Source organism: Anabrus simplex, chromosome 9 (assembly GCF_040414725.1).
Source record: "Anabrus simplex isolate iqAnaSimp1 chromosome 9, ASM4041472v1, whole genome shotgun sequence".
In the NCBI taxonomy this organism is placed as follows: domain Eukaryota; kingdom Metazoa; phylum Arthropoda; class Insecta; order Orthoptera; family Tettigoniidae; genus Anabrus; species Anabrus simplex.
Window position 1 is genome coordinate 144,204,295 of NC_090273.1, and position 20,324 is coordinate 144,224,618.

General features: G+C 37.5%; 1 protein-coding gene across 1 annotated transcript in view; it reads right to left on the bottom strand.

Moving 5' to 3' along the window:
* Window positions 1-6,653: 6,653 nt before the first annotated feature.
* The window catches only part of mv (lysosomal-trafficking regulator mauve), a 546,555-nt gene continuing 532,884 nt past the window's right edge, over window positions 6,654-20,324 (bottom strand). The window contains exon 44 of the mRNA XM_068229176.1: window positions 6,654-18,665. Coding sequence (XP_068085277.1) covers window positions 18,536-18,665 — 130 coding nt within the window. The 3' untranslated portion in view covers window positions 6,654-18,535. The remainder of the gene's footprint in view (window positions 18,666-20,324) is intronic.

The window sequence follows — 20,324 nt, forward strand, 5'->3', positions numbered from 1 at the left end:
AAATGCAGACGATTCGTTTCACAACCACAAAAATATGTATCGATATAAAAAGATCCACACAAGAAGCAATTTTCCACATCTTCTAGAACACTTGGCCGTTGCTTTCATACTCTCACAATCAATGTTTCTGCATCCACACCTTTTAGATCTTCTTTAATATTGTGGAAGTAGTTGATGTAGGCTTTGTGTAAAATCTCGCATTATCGGGCACATGCATACCTTGTTTGTAGGCCATTTCTTGATGATTTTCTTTTTAACTTTCACTGTAATTATCTCCTCCTTATTTCTCATTCATACAATTTGCTTTACGACGCACTGGCAAAGATAGGTCTTATGGTGACAATGGGATAGGAACGGGCTAGGATTCGGAAGGAAGCAACCAAGGCCTTAATTAAGGTACAACCACGGAAAACCATTTTCTCACCTTATTTCTGTCTTCCTCTTAAAACCTATTTCCTCATGGGGCCCATTGCTGTAGCAAAGTTTCTAAATAACAGTCACTACACCTAGACACAAAATAGGAAATGCTTTATGCACACTCGTGATTACAATGCTATAGAAAACAGTATGGTACGTATATGCTCGCATGGGTGTTGACTATATGAGTGAGATGTGCTAATTGAACTCTAGCATGGGAGAAGATTACCCACAATGCCACAGCATGAGGGAAAGGAGAGAGGCAAACCAATCTTAGTTGTGGTTACGTGATGCTCAGGAGAGATATCTGTACCACTCGTAACGCAAAAAGTCACTCATTTATCAAGTTAAAATTAATTTAAAATTTTGAGTCGTTTTGTAAAACACTTGCAGACCAAGTTGCTCGCAATCCAACTTTTTACTGTATTGTAAAGGATACCAGATGGGACATACAGAATTAGTACGGTTTGTTTTTGGGAAAATGAAAATCCACAGCCTGTTTCCACTCATTCGACCGGGTCAGGGATGGAATGAATGAAACCCCCATCTAGCAGCGAGGATAGGAACTGTGCCGGCTGCCAAAGCCTGTCGCACTCCCCTGAGGCAACGATTAATGACCGACAGATGAAATGAAATGCTATTGGAGAGTGTTGCTGGAATGAATGATAACAGGTAAAACCAGAGTACCTGGAGAAAAACCTGTCCCGCCTCCACTTTGTCCAGCACAAATTTCACATGGAGTGACCAGGATTTGAACCACGGAACCCAGCGGTGAGAGGCCGGCATGCTGCCGCCTGAGCCATGGAGGCTCTCTGTTCATTTCTTGCACACAGCAAAATCCTAAAAGATTATCACGTCTATTAATACGGGCTGTGAAAGGATCCAACTAAATTTAGAAGAAATTATTTTCTGGACTTGTTGGCAGGGGTCAAACTGAGTTTATAGTTCCCAGCGTCCAGCATTTTAAAGGGTCCCCTGATGGCCTACAAGCTTGGAAAATATTTTCTTCTATATTTTCCAATAGGCATAAATGTTTGTAAAAACTTCATAGTTTTGTTTTTACCAAAGATTTGACCATGAGCAATAAGCTTAAGAATCAGATAAAATTAAAAAAAATGCTGTATTCTGTTAGAAAGTTCCAGTTTTTTCATTGTTCCTTCTAGAATGTCTCAGTAAGGCAGAAAGGGTACATACCCAGTTAAAATAACAAGAAGTCATCAGAATCAGGAACTGAGAGATTAGAAAGAGGAACATGATACAAACAAACAAGCTGAAATTATAGGGATACATGATGAGAAGGAAGTATTTACAGAGAAAGAGACCACAAGGAAGGACTCAGTGGAGATGAGTACAGAGAAGAGAGGAAAATTTTGATTAATTTTAACTGAAAAACATATTCTCTCACACTCTGTTGTTAATTAAGTTGTTTAATCATGATAAAATAACTAAATGTGGCGCCAGAGATCTTCCACATACAGGTAGTTTTCCACTCTTCAAACATCCTATTACTTCACCATTTTGAACCTATGATGTACAACCAGATACTCTACCCACTGATCCACAGATTACATTTGAAAGTTCATAGTGCACTGAAGTGTACAATTAGGTTTCATGCAATGAGATTTTCTCAAGCAAGCAGCAGTGACTGTAGGCTTGGAACCTCCAGTTTTACGTTGAATCTGAACAACAAGGACATCACTTTTCATTTTAAAAATTCCACATGCATTGGTCGGGATTGAGACCGCAGCCACCTTTGCGAGAAGCTGGTGACTGTGCCACTCACCTAGCGTGCCTTTCATATGAGATTTTCTCCATCAAAAAACTAATATTAATAAAAAATTCAGGAACATAAGTACTTTAGTATTTTATGATGATGATGCTTGTTGTTTTAAGGGGCCTAACATCGAAGGTCATCGGCCCCTTTATTATTTTATAATGAAGCAATGCATCAATATAGTTTTGAATAAAGCAACATGCATTAACCAAGGTTTTTAACAGGGCCAAGTATCTAGGGCAAGTGTAGCAGTAAATGACCGGATATAGCATTAAACATTTCGAGTACGCACCACCACCAAACCCATGTAACTGAGTGATTGATACAATATAAATATTCTTATAGATATCTGCAGATTAGTAAAGACTTATCTATATTTATGTTAGTATTTTGTGAGACATGTATCATGGATGAAATGAGTTTTCTGTAGTATAGGAAAAATACTGACTCGCATTCTTTGCCATTCACTGAATCTTGAAGGAACAGTGAAATGCTGGAATTTAACACTTATGGAATAATAAAACAAAACATTACCATACATACAACAACTCAGTAACAAGATAAATATTCAACCAAGTTACAACATACAATGCACATAGTTTTCTACACCTGCATTACAAAGATTTATTAAAATGTCGTATTTAAAGCTTTAATGAATTGTATTCATAGCAAAATGTGATATTACATTTGATTTGGGTAATAATGGCCATTCCTCATTTCTCCTTATTGATATTACATTCTACAATCTAATGTTCAAAAATATTTCTAGTGTAATGGAATGTGTCCTATAACATAGAATTGTCCAATCAAATTTCTATGTTAATATGACTTAAAATCAGATGAACCACCTGAATATGAAGGATGAACCAAACTTAATGTACAGTAGTTTTTCATTCTCTTAACAGATGCAGGAACGAAAGAGTACACAACTTAGCTTGCAGACGAATGAGGACAGCACACTTGGTACAAAAAAGAATATGACCATTTATAAAGACACAGGGTTGATTTATATTAGGAGTAGGTATCCTGGAGGGGCTGCCTGGCCAAGGCGGTAAAGGCGTGCTCGGTTCGCCTGGAAGGATGTGGGTTCGAATCCCCGTCAGGAAGTCATAAAATTTAAGAAACGAGATTTCCACTCCCGGAGGTGCATATGGCCCTGAGGTTCACTCAGCCTACACAAAAAATGAGTACCAGGTTAATTCCTGGGGGCAAAGGCGGCTGGGCGCAGAGCTAACCACTCTACCCCATCACGTGCCGCGGTTAACAATGGTGGAAGCCTTTACCTTCTGCTCCTCCAAGGGCCTTCATGGCCTGTACGGAGGTGTCTTTGTTTTGTAAGTATTCTGGGCCTATCCATTCTGACTACATGGCCTGCGCTTTCCAATCCTCTATGTCAGTGACTGGAAGCACAGACATTACTTTAACGATGGTTGACTCTTTAAACCACCACCACCACCACCACCACCACCACCTGATATTACTTCACAGTCTCTGATAATTATATTGATAATATATTCAGATTATGAAATGTAATGAGGAGCAGAACATGTACAGATATGTCAAAATAATAAAAAATGAAAATCTAGAATTGCTGTTTTCATCACAATGTAGGAACAAAACTCTCACAACTTTACTTGTGTTATTCGACCCTATCCATACCTCCTTATCATCATCATCTCACACCCGAATGCGCAGGTCACCCATGGGACGAACATGTCCTCGGACACTCCCAGCACTAAAAGCCGTTTTGTTTGTCCAACCTTTGTCCCGTTTCTCTGTGGGGTTGGGTGAGATGAATCTCCCGGGGTGGGTTTTTATGATCAGATGCCCTTCCTGATGTCAACCTGATCAGAGGAGTTAGTGAGACGAAATGAATGAGGTGATATATGAAAGGAAGGGAGAGGGTGAAACCTGGTGCCAGCACATAGCCTATTCCTGGCGAACAGCATCAAGGGGTCTGCTCAAGGCTTAACATTTCCATCCGATGGATGAATCACCATTCAACAGTGTCACATGCCCCCACTCCAAATGAGCACTGCAGAGAGGTTTGAAATTTAATCCAGGCTTTTGGCACGCAATCCAGTGATTAAAAATTGTACACCACCACCTTCCCTACCCTGCCGGCCAACAATTTGATGGTGATTCCTTTTCGATCAACGAGACTTGAACTAATCAGTGTCAGACCATTTAGATTTCAACGTCTTAACGATTATGGTCACCAGGTGGGCTTCCAGCACTAAAAGCCATAAGATAAATAAATAAAAATAACGAGACTGTGCAAGCCCTTTTCAGTCTTCAGTCCAGAAAATAAATCTTTGGACTGACCGGGAATCGAAGCTGGGGATTCCAGGTGTGAGGCAAAGATGCTACCCCTGAACCATAATTATTTAAATAACTGTACTTTTATTTGCTCAAATGCTCAGTGCCTTTGATTCCAGGAGTTAACCTGGTATTTACTTTTGGTGCAGGGCCATGTGCCGCTTCAGCTTCCTGACGGGGAATTGAACTCGCATCCTTCCAGGTGAATCGAGACTGCCCTTACTGCCGCGGCTAGGCACCCCTCTGCATGTTAATAGCCTATTCCTGGCGAACAGCATCAAGGGGTCTGCTCAAGGCATTGCTAGGCACCCCTCTGCATGTTAATAGGAATAAAATGCTAGTAATGTATTGTTTCACCAATACAGTACTTTATTTCCTTCTGTCTTTAGTTGCATTAAGTTACACACCTGTTACTTATTCATAGATCGGTTAGTAGCAAGCCCATTGCTACTGGTTTAGTGATATAGATTCTTTCATATTTGAGACCATGCATGTTTTAAAATGTCTCATTTCTTTGTTCCTCATCAAGGTATGATGGCAGGGATTGCATGGTCAAATGATCCTGAGTGCTATGCTGGCAGTAACTTAGCTATTGGTAGGGCCTCCTAAGTTGGACAGGTTGAAGGTCATGATCCAGACTAAATGGGATACCCTGGTCCTCCAGGTTGGGGGTTGGGCAAAGGGCTGATACCTCTTCCCCTTAAAAAATCCTTGTTAAGAATCCACAAAGAAGGAAAAGGCAGACCGTGTGGGGGGGGTGGTCAGGAGATGGAGGACCAAAGCTCATGATAAGAGTTCAATGGAAGAAAGTGATTGACGAGACCAAAGTTCTACAAGGACTGTAATGCCGAGGAGTGAGTGAGTGAGTGATCGAGCGAGTAATTAATTTCTTCATTACAAACTTTTCTATGCATAAAATTGCATCTATTCTGCTGGTAAATACTGTACATAATATTTAAAATTAAATAACTCCCTCAAGGTACTGATGCTTCCTTGATAGAACACAGTAAAGAACCCAAATATCAGCATGTGAACAAATAAGTACATATTTATTATGACTCTTGTCTGCAACAACATAAAACTTTATGGGAAACAGAAATATGGGCATTACATACTATCACAAAATTTGGCTTAGACTAAGCAACTGGTTTTCGAGGTACTTTTAAACCAAGTTGTGCTGAAGCTCACCTGCGACCATTTGTGTCTGGCTTTGAAAGAGAAAGTGGGTTATCATCTTGACTCTCAGCATGGAGGAGAGCAATTATAAAAATACTGTATAAATTATTGTTTTGCAGAAGGTTGAAGAGTCAGTTACCAAGAATTTTCTGAACTCTCAAATCTTCAAGGTTAGCAATTAAACTTATGGTCCCCCTATTTATCAATTTTATATATTATCAGTCCATCCCTGAAGATAAGCAATGTAAAGAGAGAATTTCCAGTATTTATCAGGGCAGTTTACTATGAATGCAACCAACATCAACAACTTAAAAAAAAAAGAAAAGAAAAAAAAAAAACAAGTGAACTTGAAATCTTTTACCCATATTTGTTTACTAGCATCATCTCATCTCCTTGCACAAGTAACATTCAACAGTAAGTTATCTTGCTCAACAATAATGGTTTGATAATACAATTACACGTTAGGTAAGATCACCAAACATTACTGAACTAATCAGTAAGCACAATAGGCTAAATATTATGAAATGCTAATAACAGAGGCAAGTGACGTTGCATTTTACATGGTCCAGTTAAAACAGATACAGGTTTCACTGGTTTTCTCTCTGGATATGGTTCTCATGACCACTGGATTCCCAGCCCACATCAAAGTGAATGCGGGTCTTACCCACCCAAGCGATGCCTCTCTCCTCCTCCGCAAAGCACCTAAGGCAGTATGTACCTGTTTTAGTTATCTTTAGTACTTTTGGAACCTTATGTAACTGCATTTAAGTTTATTATCGAAGCCCAGATGTCTTTCTGCGGAAGTCAACAATTTCCATAGCCGTTAACATATTTTAAAGGTGTTAAGGGACAAGTCAAAGGCTGCTGGGTGGGGATCCAATGCCCGTGGCATGGCGACTGTGTGTCTGGCACTGATCTACGTTATACTGTATTTAAGGATGATTTAAGAAAACGACACAACAGCAAATTTAATCTTATAAAGACTTCATTTTAATAAATATTTAATACACAAGATGCAGGCATTTACTAGACTGGCACTATGACATAATGGTACATACAAGAAAAAAGTACTTTAGAGGATGAATTACAGCGAGTTTAATATCAGTCACATCAAGAGCATAACATGAGTATGTCCTCTCTAGTAATCACATTTTAAAGGTTGTTTAACTGAGAGAACAGAACAGCAGGAGAATATCAACTAAAGGCTAGGACACTAGAGAAAGATACAGAAACATTTCACTATTTAAAATGGATTAGGGACATAAGACAAGTGTAGCATTTCAAATGCTCCTCACCATCAGTTGCTATGGGTTAACCAGCAAAAAGTACAACTTATGAAGCAGTAGATGAACTATTCAATGTGGAGATCTGGGACCCACTCCTCATCAACAAATGCTATGGGTAAAAAATTGAGTAAAAGGATTGCGACACTGTCTGGCCAGAATAAACTGCTGTGGTAACAGAGTACACTCTCCAACCAGCGACACTACATCGAATCTCAGGCAGTGGGGAAATTAGTCAACCCCCCTAAGGGGCCACCGGTTTTGGCTGGATGAACCCCTTTAGGTATGGTGATGGTCCCTCACTGGATTAAATTCCACTGGAACTCATCTTTATGGAGGGCAGTAATTTCATCAATAATAGCTTGAGATTGAGGAGGACCTCGCATGCTAAAAGGGCTCAAGATCAGATAGTGACAGTGAATCAGCGGAATGGGAATTGTGCTGTGAAATGGAAGGCAACACTACATTTTGTAGCATGATGATAAGCTTGTGGGCAGGTGATGACACTATCTTAGCTCCCATTAAGATGTTCAATGCTAAGTATAAAGCAAGGCCAGTGAGCCATCTGGTGATGAATGAGAGTACTACTTACTATAGACAAGCATTCTTAAATTCCAAACTTCATTATCAGAGAAGTCTTCCTTGTGAACAGACAAGATTTTCTTCTGAAGACGCAGAAAAAAGTTCTCATATGTAATAAATTTCATACTGATCCTTACTGAAGTTCGTGCCAATCAGCTGGACAATGTTTCTACATTCATCACAAGAACCCAGAAAGCAATGAAAGGATGGATAGTTTTTTTTTTTGCTATTTATTTTATGTCGCACCGACACAGATAGGTCTTATGGCAACGGTGGGACAGGAAAGACCTAGGAATGGGAAGGAAGCGGCTGTGGCCTTAATTAAGGTACAACCTCAGCATTTGCCCGGTGTGAAAATGGGAAACCACAGAAAACCATCTTCAGGGCTGCCGACAGTGGGGTTCGAACCCACCATCTCTCGGATGTGGGACAATGTTTTATTGCTCATAACTGACAACAAATACTCAAGATTTTAAAGTGTTTTTTCTCACAATATTTTTAGATGTTTATTTTTAATTATGGTTTTAATGTAATGGCTGAGGATGAACTCAAAATTAAGGCCGAAACTAGTCCCAATGAATGTTCTATATGCGTATTGAATAGGGACCTACTCCTACCCCTTTACGTGTGAAAATACAGAATTTCACATTGTTCTCTTGACAAGACAAAAGCACAAAAGCTTATCATGTCTACAATTACGGGCCGAGAAAGCATCGATCTATTTACTACATTATCTGTTCCTTATGGCCAAGAACAACACAAGCATGACTCTCAGTCCCTGGCAGACCTTTGATGGTCAGAGGGTCAGCATCAGCCATTAAGACTGCAATATGGAATGTTCAAACTAGGTAAGAATCAGGTAAAATCAGCAATGCCATGCAAGAAATAAAGGGAATGCAAAGTGAGACGAGATAGCCAGGCTGGGGTTCATGTGTGTCCAATGACTATAGGGTGTATTACTGTACAAACAATGACCCTGACCACAGGATGGGAGTTGCCTTTATCATGTCGAGACCGTGTCTCACTGCTACAGTTACAAGGTAGTCCTGTCAGTGTCAACATCATTCAGGTCTACACATCAACTTCAGACGATTACTATGATGAAGTAGAACAACTCTTTGATGAGACAAAGGAAGCAATGCATCTGACGAATAAACAAGACCTGAACATAATCATGGGAAATTTCAATGTAAAGTGGGGGAGGCAGTCAGAGACTAGGGCTGGGACAATAGATAATAATAATAATAATAATAATAATAATAATAATAATAATAATAATAATAATAATAATAATAATGTTATTTGCTTTACGTCCCACTAACTATTTTTTAAGGTCTTCGGAGACGCCGAGATGTCGGAATTTAGTCCCGCAGGAGTTCTTTAACGTGCCAGTAAATCTACCGACACGGGGCTGTCGTATTTGAGCACCTTCAAATACCACCGGACTGCGCCAGGATCGAACCTGCCAAGTTGGGGTTAGAAGGCCAGCGCCTTAACCGTCTGAGCCACTCAGCCCGGCTGGGACAATAGAACAGGAGGGGAATTTGTTTTGTTGAATTCTGTCAAGAGGAAAATCTACTTGTCTTCACCTTCTTCAAGTTACCACCAGGGTGCCTCTACACTTGGAAGTCACCCCAAGACACAGACGGTAATATCATAAGAAACCAGACTGACTGTATTTTGGTCATCTAGGGATTCAACAATAGTTTCCAATCAATCAAAACATATTGTTAGACTGATGTAGGTTCAGACCACAACTTGGTGGTCAGTAAAATGAGGATATATCAGTCGTACAGTGAACAAAATGAAAGACACTGAGGTCCATGAAAGGGGCGGGAGTGATCTTACAGCATCTGTGGGCTGGTATGAAGCAAGTGGTTGTCACAACAGAAGACAACATACGGCTAAGCATGAAGGAGAAAAAAAGAAGCAAAACTGTACGAACAAAATTCTCATGGATGAGAGATGGGAACAGAAGAAACAAGACCAGCATAGGTATGGAATAACAGTCAAGGCCCAAGTCACTAAAGAACATTGGATGCCTACAAAGTATTATGGGATAATTTCAACCTGCACAAGAAAATTAGAGACTCTGTGGGTGGACAGAAATTGAGGCATCCGTGTACTGATCGCCAGTTACAACCATTTGGTGAGTTATATTGTAGAAGGCTTCTTTTAGTTAACAGAAAGAAAAGGGGATTCTCACACTTGTGGCAGGCAAATGGTTCAACAAGTACGGGAAAATGAAGGGTAGGTGTGATCTGAAGACTTTGTAGATGGTCTGATGCTATGAAGATAGGACTTTGAAGTGAAATATTTGCCCATTATGATGAGAATAAAAGTTGTTCTTAGTGGCTGAAGGACAATGCATGCCCTTTCCCTCCCCTCCAACACTGCACAATTTGAGGAGCACTACACTCTCTACTCATGTTTATTTGGTTTCCTGAAGCTGCTTACCTCAATAAGATGCTCTGTTATCTGTTTCGAGTTCAGCTCAGAATAATAAAACCATTACAATGGTTTTGATTTCGGTATGTAATAAAAAGGCTGTGAATTATAAATACAATAGCCACTTTCCCTTTTCTGTTTCGTTTCTTAAAAAATTCAAATGGGGGTGTGTCGAGGTCATGGCTGCAAGTTTTGACATAGGACACGTACGATGTGATAGGTATTGTTGAAATCAAGGACCTAGCCACTAAGCGTTTGAAATTTTATGGGTGTCATTTTATTTCTTTGCGATCAACAGTATGCTGTAAGATACAATCCTGGATGAAACTATCTTTACACCAGTCTGTTTTCAGACCAACTTTGCTGTATGGGAGCAAAAGCTGGGCAGACTCAGGATATCTTATTCATAAAGTTACAAGTAACAGACATGGAAGTAGTGAAAATGATTGCAGGTGGGAACAACGGCAGTAGAGTACTCAGAATGAGGAGGTAAGTCGAAGTTAGGCATAGATTAGATGGATACTGGCTTTGATGGTGGGGTCATTTGAGGTGAATGGAGGAGGATAGGTTACCTAGAAGAATAATGGACTCATTCATGGAAGGCAAGAGACACAGAGGGAGACCACGACAACGATGGTTAGAGTCACTTTCTATAATAATAATAATGTTATTTGTTTTACGTCCCACTAACTACTCTTTTACGGTTTTCGGAGACGCCGAGGTGCCGGAATTTAGTCCCGGAGGAGTTCTTTTACGTGCCAGTAAATCTACCGACACGAGGCTGACGTATTTGAGCACCTTCAAATACCACCGGACTGAGCCAGGATCAAACCTGCCAAGTTGGGGTCAGAAGGCCAGCGCCTTAACCGTCTGAGCCACTCAGCCCGGCAGAGTCACTTTCTAATGATTTAAACTAGAGAGGAATGGAACTAAATGAGGCTACAGAACTGGTTACAAATAGAGGATTGTGGAAGCATGTAGTAAATTCACAGGGGCTTGCAGACTGAATGCAGAAAGGCATAACAGTCTATAATGAAGATGTATGTATTTTAAACAAATTTACAATTTTCAAGACTGAGTTTCAAATCATTTTCTGCCATTCGGGCAGTAAATGTGCTCAGCTGGGGCTCTAATAGTATAGGACTTGACTCGTGACAATAATTTTTCTCGACTTTGAGACACTCTTTGAGAAATCTTTTGATGCTCAGCATTGGTGATTTTTTTGACATTTTGGAATTCTGATAAGCCATCCTATTCTCCTGAATGTGTTTTCAATAATTTTGAAGTTGTATGTTGCAGTATTTCATTAAAGAAAGAAAGAAAGAAAGAAAGAAAGAAAGAAAGAAAGAAAGAAAGAAAGAAAGAAAGAAAGAAATTTGTTTGCACTTTTTGCACAACAGGTCTTGAATGTTCACTATCTGAACTGTGTTAGCTGTAGTCTATACATGAATCAAACAACTGTACATTGGGAGCACTATTGCATTACCTGATGACAGATTCTTGTTGCTGGCCCTTCCTGTTTACCATGAGATACTGAACATTGTCATTTTCTGGAAATGATTTTAAAACGTTCATGTTTCCATAACACTCACCAGCCCGGTACGGTTCCAAAACTAGAGAAGAATTCTATGTCAAAATACACATTAAAACTTAAAATACACACAAAGTTCCATGACCAAGAGTCAAAAGTCCCAGGATAACTACGTGCTTGGCAATACTGTGATATGTATCAGTTCTGCAGCAGGTTGAGTCTATTGATAGTAAACTGAAAGGGATACAAAGGGATACAATAACAGATGCCAGACTGATGAAAACCATTCAACATTCCTTGATTCATAGTCTCACAAGTATGATCAGGATAAGTTCTTATCCAACTAGGGCTGATTATCATGACAGATAGTGTAAAGCTTATATTATTAACCTTTATGACACACAATCCTTCTCTAGTTTTAAAACCGTACTGGGCCAGTGAGTGTGATGGAAACAGGAATGTTTTAAAATCATTTACAGACATTACTTGCAATGACAGAGTAAAGAGAAAGGACCAGCAACAAGAATCTGTCATCAGGTAATGCAATAGTGCTGCCACTGTGCAATTGTTTGATTCATGTATAGACTACAGCTAACACAGTTCACTGCAGCCCAGTGAGATTACATTTTTAACAAATGATTGGAAAGACATAAAAGGACAGAGTAAGAAATGAGGATGTCAAGACTAAAATCTACAAGAACAGAGAAGCAGACGAAGAAATTACAAAAATGAGAATACCAGTAAGTTTCTCTCTGAGGAAATAAATGCAAATTTGACTATGCTATAGTAAAGAAGGTAATAAAAAGCAACTGCAAAAGGTAGAAATGCAAACAAAGCAAGAATGAACACAAACTACAGAAATAAGATGATATAGCCCTAAGAAGTTCTGTCTCAAAGATTTTACTAAAAAAAACTTAATAAAATGCTAATGTAGTATATACCTCAGATACATACAGCTCAGTAAGTAACAGGTGATCTGTGCAGCAAGACTGTCCACTCTTACTAAAGGCAAATGTTTCACATTCTTTCTATGACACCTAAAACACTGTGCATGACATACATACATACATACATACATACATACGTACATACATACATACATACATACATACATATTGTTGACATCATGAGTTCATTCACAGCAGAAAATTAGTTAACAGTCCCATTGCATACCGTTTGTTATTGAATGGAGCAAGGGTGCTTTAGTAATGATGAGTGGATATGCTGTTAGTGTTTGGGGAAAGTTAAAGAAATGGATTTGTTTTTGAATGGCTACATTGCATGACATAAGTTATGCAACATTACCTGACAAGTGTTAGGGAAATTTTTACTTACTTATGTGAATACCTGTGTTGGTACATATAATCAATGTGAAAACAATTGAATGGTAATAAATATGGTGATTGAAGCTACATTCCTAACAGAAAGGATGACTTTGTTGGAAGTATTAGGGCAAGAAGGTATCAAGGGTGCAAGAAAGGCTTAAAACAGCTTTGTACAGAACAAGAGGGTGGGAATTTGGAATATATACTGTAAATAAATGGTACTACATAGTAATGAAATTGCACTGTTTATTTACATTTTTCTTCATTCCATTACTCGAGGCTTTTAGTTTTACAGTAGACAGTCCCATTACACAGGTAAAGTAGAGAGATTGCTGACACATCAGGAGTCTGGACTGAAAATCTCCTTCTCCAAAAGACCTGTTACTTTGGATAACCCATCTTACTGAGCTGAATGTATTTGAATCATGTGGTACATTAACAACTCCCAGGATATCTTTAGCTGCCTGAAATGTTCCCTTCCTGCTGTGCATCCCTTCAATGATACAACCCTTAACATCATTCAGGTGATTCAGGTAGACAGAAATGTTTCCACTAATCAATTAAAATATAAAAACTTCTATAAAAAATACTGTCACTAAGTAAGTGCAAGAAATATGTATCTTACACAAAATAACAAAATAAAATTGTGAGTTCCTTCACATTAAAAATTAGTTCCTTTCCATAAAAGATAATTCATTTGAAATACAATATTATTTTCACTACATTTAAAGTACTGAAAACTACACCTAAATTAAAAAGTGTTAATTATATGGAATGAGAGATTCTACCACACGCAGTAACTATTTACATGAAGCTGAAGACAGTTTGTTCTCAGAACATTTTTTAGTCATATATATATGAAGAATAACAGAATTTAAAACTATGTTTACTACATTAAATGAACTGTATAACCTGTCAACTGTCCCTTTCATTGCATATTCATTATACTATACATTTTGTTTGCAATAAATAATATAAAAAATACTAAGGAACACAGGGTGGCCCACTTAAGTTTTAACTCGAATATCTTGAGACTAGTTGAAGCAGTAACAATAAGGGGCACATGAAAAGATGTGGCGAGCTGATTTTTAAAAACAAAACTACAGTACTCCCCTCACGTACATAGCTTTTTGTAGGCAGTCACATTCTATTTCCAGTCAGACATGTAGCAATGAAGTATGCATGTTTTCAAATTTGCCACCGCAGGGACTTAGAAATATTAGAGACTGTTTGAATGTTCACTCTCCCCAGAGATATCAATCCGAGGTGTGTCTTCTCGACCTACAGGTTAAGAGCACCTGACATAGTACTACATGTCTAACTGTGGAAATCATTGCATCTTTACGGCCAACTGTGTATTTGACAGAAATGAGTATAATGGCACGAGACATCGTTTGCTTTTGCATGTGCTCTTCATTTATTCACCTAAGTGAAAAGCACTTTACCACCACCTTCAAATAGTCCGAAGATATTTGAGGTGAAAATCTTAAGTGGACCACTTTGTATAATGTCTATTAAAAAGCATAAAATCGCACAAATCTACACAAGTTAATGGCAGTACACCTAGTAAATATAACAACTGCTGGAATATACATACACAGTAGTTAAAGGTAAGAGATAAAAATACTGAAATGTGTAGCACAATATTCAGTACACTAAAGTGAGAGAATGAGCTGACCCCCTTCAGACCCACCATGCATGAGACTTGTATTTGGTTGTAGAAATCATTTAGAGACCTCCAGACATCAGACAGACCGAACTGTGGCACTACTGCAGCCATCTACACTGTATAATACAGAACTATAACACAATGGCCAACACTCAGCTCAGCAAGGTAAGGGGACAAATTTTATTTATTTTGTAACATACGAAGCATGTCTGGAATATAACAATATAATTACATGTAGAGTGAAGGGTAAATGTGTACTACATACTGTGGATGTATCCTACTGCTTGAGTTCATCCAGCAGTGGTACTCCTAGTCTTGTTTGAGTAACATGTGTTGGAAATGATTACACTGATCCAGAATTCTACCAAATGTGAAGAGCGCTCCATTGCATCCTGCAGAAATTTACTGGCAAATGTCAGTGCTCACGGGAAAATTATGAAAAGACAAAGTGTTGTCAAAAATTCTCTGGAGGCAGGACTGATATTGTTGATGAACACATGACGGTTAGGGATTTACAGTATTGCGCTCAGCGATATTAATTTCATTCTTTACCAAAGAAACACCTTGGATAATGATTCAACAGTGATGAGTTTCAAGAATAAGTCAAGACACGGTTGTGGTTGAGGTGAATAGGCAGACAGGAGACTTCTATGATTCTGGAATATCCAAGCTACTACCCGAGTAAATAATTTCCTCGATTAGGACAACAACCAAGATGGAAATTCAGGTATACACCAGTAATTTATTTACAGTGGAAGATATGATGATTAAACATTTTGTGAATGCATATAGGTTTTGTATCTTTACTTTCTGGACATGCCTCGCATAAAACTGCAGTGTGAAGTTACTGCTACTGACTGTGTAGTAAAACTTTGTGGTATCTGTTGTGTATAATCGTAATATCAAATCTTATTATAGTAGTGTCTTAGTTATTCGTGCTAACTGCATGACACTACTTCGAATTACATGGAAATAAGAACATATCAAAGAGTACTGCATCAGTAAATGTTTAATGAGTACAAACAACACAGCACAAACCTGCGTTAGATACGGAATAATATTACCAAGTTTAAAAGAAATATGAATTTAAATTTTAAAGAAATTGCCCACCGTCTTTTGTTTTAAAATAGAGCCTTGTTTCTGAACTGCAATATAGTGTTACCTTTAAGAAACACAGCTTTTGCTTGCAGCTCGATGTAATGCAATACCAAACCCTTGGTGTGGGTGATCACTGGTACACTTGTCTTCAGTGGGTTCACTAATATTCTACTCTTGAAATATCGTTCAAAGTTATGAGTAATGTACAGGTTAAACTACTGTTTGTCCATCTCCAATTAATTTTTGGTGACAGCTGTAGCTGGATGGGGGATATTTTTCTGATAGGAAGTCGTAAATCTGGCGGAAGCATGGCCTCAATTAGTGAAGGAACGAACAAAGCAGCAGCATGCAGACTCTTCAAAGAAACAGCCTAAAGGTATCTGTCAATCTGCAGTAGTGGTCTGGGGGCCATGTATATGTACATTGTAAACAAAAAACCCCATACTTTTGAGAAATGTAAAAATGGGGTTTTCCTGTGTGCTGTACTTCATAAGACCAGCTTGAATTACACGGAACCTTGAACTATTGGGCTTCTACTGTACAAGATACCAAAACGTAACCTACTAAAATGATAATAAAATTTTGAATTTTCTATGTCATTTTTTTTTCCTTCAGAAAACAATTAGGCCTACACATTAAGGTAGTAAAAACTGCATTGAAATGCACAGCACACTGGACTGAAGGGGGTTAAGATACAGAGACTATAGACTAGAATGAAAAATAATTTACAGCATAATATATGCAGTTCTACAGCATGTAAGAAAAATTCTTATGGAAATAAATGGAAAAAACTGAAGGTGAAAACAAAACATACATACACACATACATTTGTTTACTTCTTTGCTCACAAGTCCTTGTTTCTTCACCCTCATTTCAGAGAATAATTAAATATTATTTTTCTCATCACATAGCCAAGGAATGTAATTCCATTCAAGTTCACACATTTTCACATTAAGATGAGCAAATCCAACAACCCCACTTTTCTTATGTTAATAAATATAATTGTAAAAACACTTATGAAAATATGCTGGGATTCTGGATTATCCTAAAGCCATTAATGACAACCTGGTGGCTTGGAAAATCACAAAGCAACTGAACCAAGACAATGTATCATAAAACACATGCTGTTCTTAAAAATATTTAAAAAGTAACTTTAAAGCTATAACAATGTTTCTATAGTGACATTCTTAATGTTTGTAATGATTAGAGCCCGGATTTGTAAGTGAAATGTACTTACTTTTTAATACTTAAAGCTATGCAGTAATGACAATTATATTTTGTACATCACACCTTCACAGACAAGTTGATCAGTGTTTGATAGCACATATAAATGCATATCCTAGAGGAAAATACATTTTTAAAATTTTTAACGAAAAATTTACTCGTAACTGTTGTACTAAGTTATTTGTCCCCCTTTATGTCATCAGCTAACTACTAGTAAATAATTAATAAAATCTGTGCAATCAATAAGGTATAAAATAAAAACCTAACAAAGCAGCATGTGACTGTGTAACAGGCAAATACCCATATTTCTTGCAAAACAAAATTATGCAGATCTACTTTCTTCAGAAAATCACAATACCACTAAAATAGCATTCGATAAGCTTAGTCACGTAATAAATAAAAATCCTGGATACAAAACAATCTGTCAAATTAGCAAAATGCTATCTGGTGAAAAACTGAAGAGAAATTCCCTGAAGAAGATAGTGTGTTGTTTTTCACATGTACCTGTGACATCATGCAATGTAAAAAGGACATTTTCAATCATATAAAACATTCTTCACAGGCAAACGTAGGAATTTCACACGAGAAAATCTCGGGACAACTTTCCTTATACCTATACCGTAACAGTCCGAAACAAGGTAAGATCCAAAAAAAAAAACACCAAATAATTTACTTGATTTCTGTTCATTCGCCTTTGCATATTGTGGTGTATATTTTTCGTACATGTTTTACTATTTGACAGGTGCACAGCAATCCGGGCTCTAATAATGATAAGACTCATCTGACTAGTGAATAGTTTGTATCATTATAGTTCCTCACTTTAAAAGTTATTTAAAATAGGAAATGAACTATACATAATAAAAATGTTACAACAATCACTAATCCTAACAATATAATAAATCGGCTATTGTAACAGATCAACTTGTCATACAAACTGATTTTCTAACAGTATCTACAATAAGTACACAAAAAATAACAGAAATATTTACAATTCTACAAGAATAAAAACAATATTTTTATAGAATAACTTGGTCAACTTAATATGCTATACACAATGTAAAAAATAAAATAAAAAATAAAAATTGATGTTCAAAATTGAAGTTTTTACATAGTAAACAGATTCCTCTTCGATCATAGTCTTAAATAATTTACAAGCAACGTGCTTTCAACACATTTAAGAAATACATTGATGTTCTCTTCTGACTTTCATGATAAATTAAATGTAGACCCTGAATTACTATGGCACATGCAGCATTAAGGGTAAATTGAAAATAGAATGGACTATACAACCCTAACACTTAATTGACCATAATTGTTTTTATAAATCACATATCACATGAAAAATTACATCCCAATAGAGTTGTAGAGTAAGAAGATAGAGACAAAAATAGATTAATTCTTCACAGGATTTAGCACAATAAAAACATGCAATACATTGAAGATAAATTTTCGTGCCCATCAGCAATAAAACTGTTCAATTAGGTACCATGTAGCTGATCTCATTAATTAATCAAAACTTTTCTTCAAGGTAATGAAGACCAGCTAACCGGATTGCACGAATCTGCACAAGTAATAACGAACTACAACTAAACATTTTCACAAATGGCCTGTGTATGAAGACTGTTACTGAAAGACACCAGTAACACTTGTGAACTATTCATACATCTAATGCAAAGAAAGTAAGAGTGCTCATAATGAAGTCAGGTTTAGGAATTTTGGTGTCTTGCTTACACCCTTCGCACCGGCTCCTTCCCAGATGATGACTATACCATCAGATGCTGAAGCATACAAATGTTGAGAGTCTTGCGAATATGTCAGGCTGTGCAAGCAAAGAAATGGAGATCATTAATAACATGTGGAAGCATTCAAGAAGTAAGCAAGGAGGGGATTGCTAAAACAAATTTGTGAAAAACAGTAATGTCACATACAAGTAGTCTTCAGGTAGTAAGGAATCCATTTTAGTGTCTTTATTACTACGTACTGTAACGCTTTCAGTTAAATTTTAGTTTGTCTTTAATTTCTATATTGAAACTCCTTTTCTATTTCCTTGTAGATTAGTTTACATACAGCTCAAAAAAGTATTTTGTTTCGTTGTATAAATAAATAAATAAATAAATAAATAAATAAATAAATAAATAAATAAATAAATAAATAAATAAATAAATAAATAGATAGATAGATTGACTGATTGATCAAGCAACCTTCTTCTTCTTCTGCTTCTTTAAGTAAGCCTTTTCCAACAATGAGGGGTCAGCATTTCCATTCTTTATAATTTTCTGCTTGGCAGCATATTTTACTTATACAAGCTACATCTAACTTTAGTTCATTCATTTCCCTTTCCAGATTCTCTAACCTTCCACAACGATTCAAACTTCTAACATTCCCCACTCCGATTCACAAAATGTCAGTATTCAACTTTCTGATGATTGCCGCCTGTTGTGCAGTCCCCAACCAGAGATCCGAATGGGGGCTATTTTACCTCCAGAATATTTTACCCAGTAGGAAGTCGTCATCAGCACACCATTCATTCATAGAGAGGGGGTGAGCTACATTTCCTCCAGAGTTAATTACGGCTGTAGATTGCCACTGCTGTCAGCTAAGCAATGTTAAATATTATTACAAGGCCATATCAGTCAGTTGTCCAGACTGCCACCCTTGCACCTTCTAAGAGGCTGCTATCCCTCTTTTGATGAAACATTTGTTAGTATGGTCTCTCAACAGATACCCATCTGTTATGGTTGCACCTACACTTGGCTACCTGCTTCATTGGGACGCACATGCCTCCTCACCACTGTGTATGAAGACTGTTACTGAAAGACACTGGTAACACTTATGAACTATTCATATATCTAAGAAAGTAAGAGAGTTCATAATGAAGTCAGATTTAGAAATTTTGGAGTCTTCCTTACACCCTTCGCACTGGCTCCTTCCCAGATGAAGACCAGGAATTTTGGTCAGGGAACTACAGAATTATCAACACAAAATCAAAAGGAGTTGGCTTAATAATGAATAAGAGAATAGGTCATCAAGATAGACAGCAAGCCAATGTCCTCCACTATAGTGCAGATCTTTGTGCCTACTAGTTCAGCACGTGAAGAAGAAATCAAAAGAATATATCGTTGTTGCACCTAGAAGAACCATTACGTGATCATATTTCAGCTTAGAACTCTGACCAAAAAGGTTCTGTCATCTAAAGTTCAGTAGTATGAACTACATCAAGGAATTTTCTTTCTAAGTGATACATGTGCTGTGGATCAATATTTCACCGACAACATTGTCACATAACGGTATTTCGAGGTGCAACGACAATATGAAGAGATAGAAGATTTAATACAATATGTAAAAGGAGATGATAATCTGTGATAGGAGACTGAATGCAGTAGGAGAATTCAGACTGCAACAGAGGAATGAAAGAGGAAGTCAACTGGTTGAATTTTGGAAGGACCATAATTTAGACCTTGGTAATACTTGGTTTAAA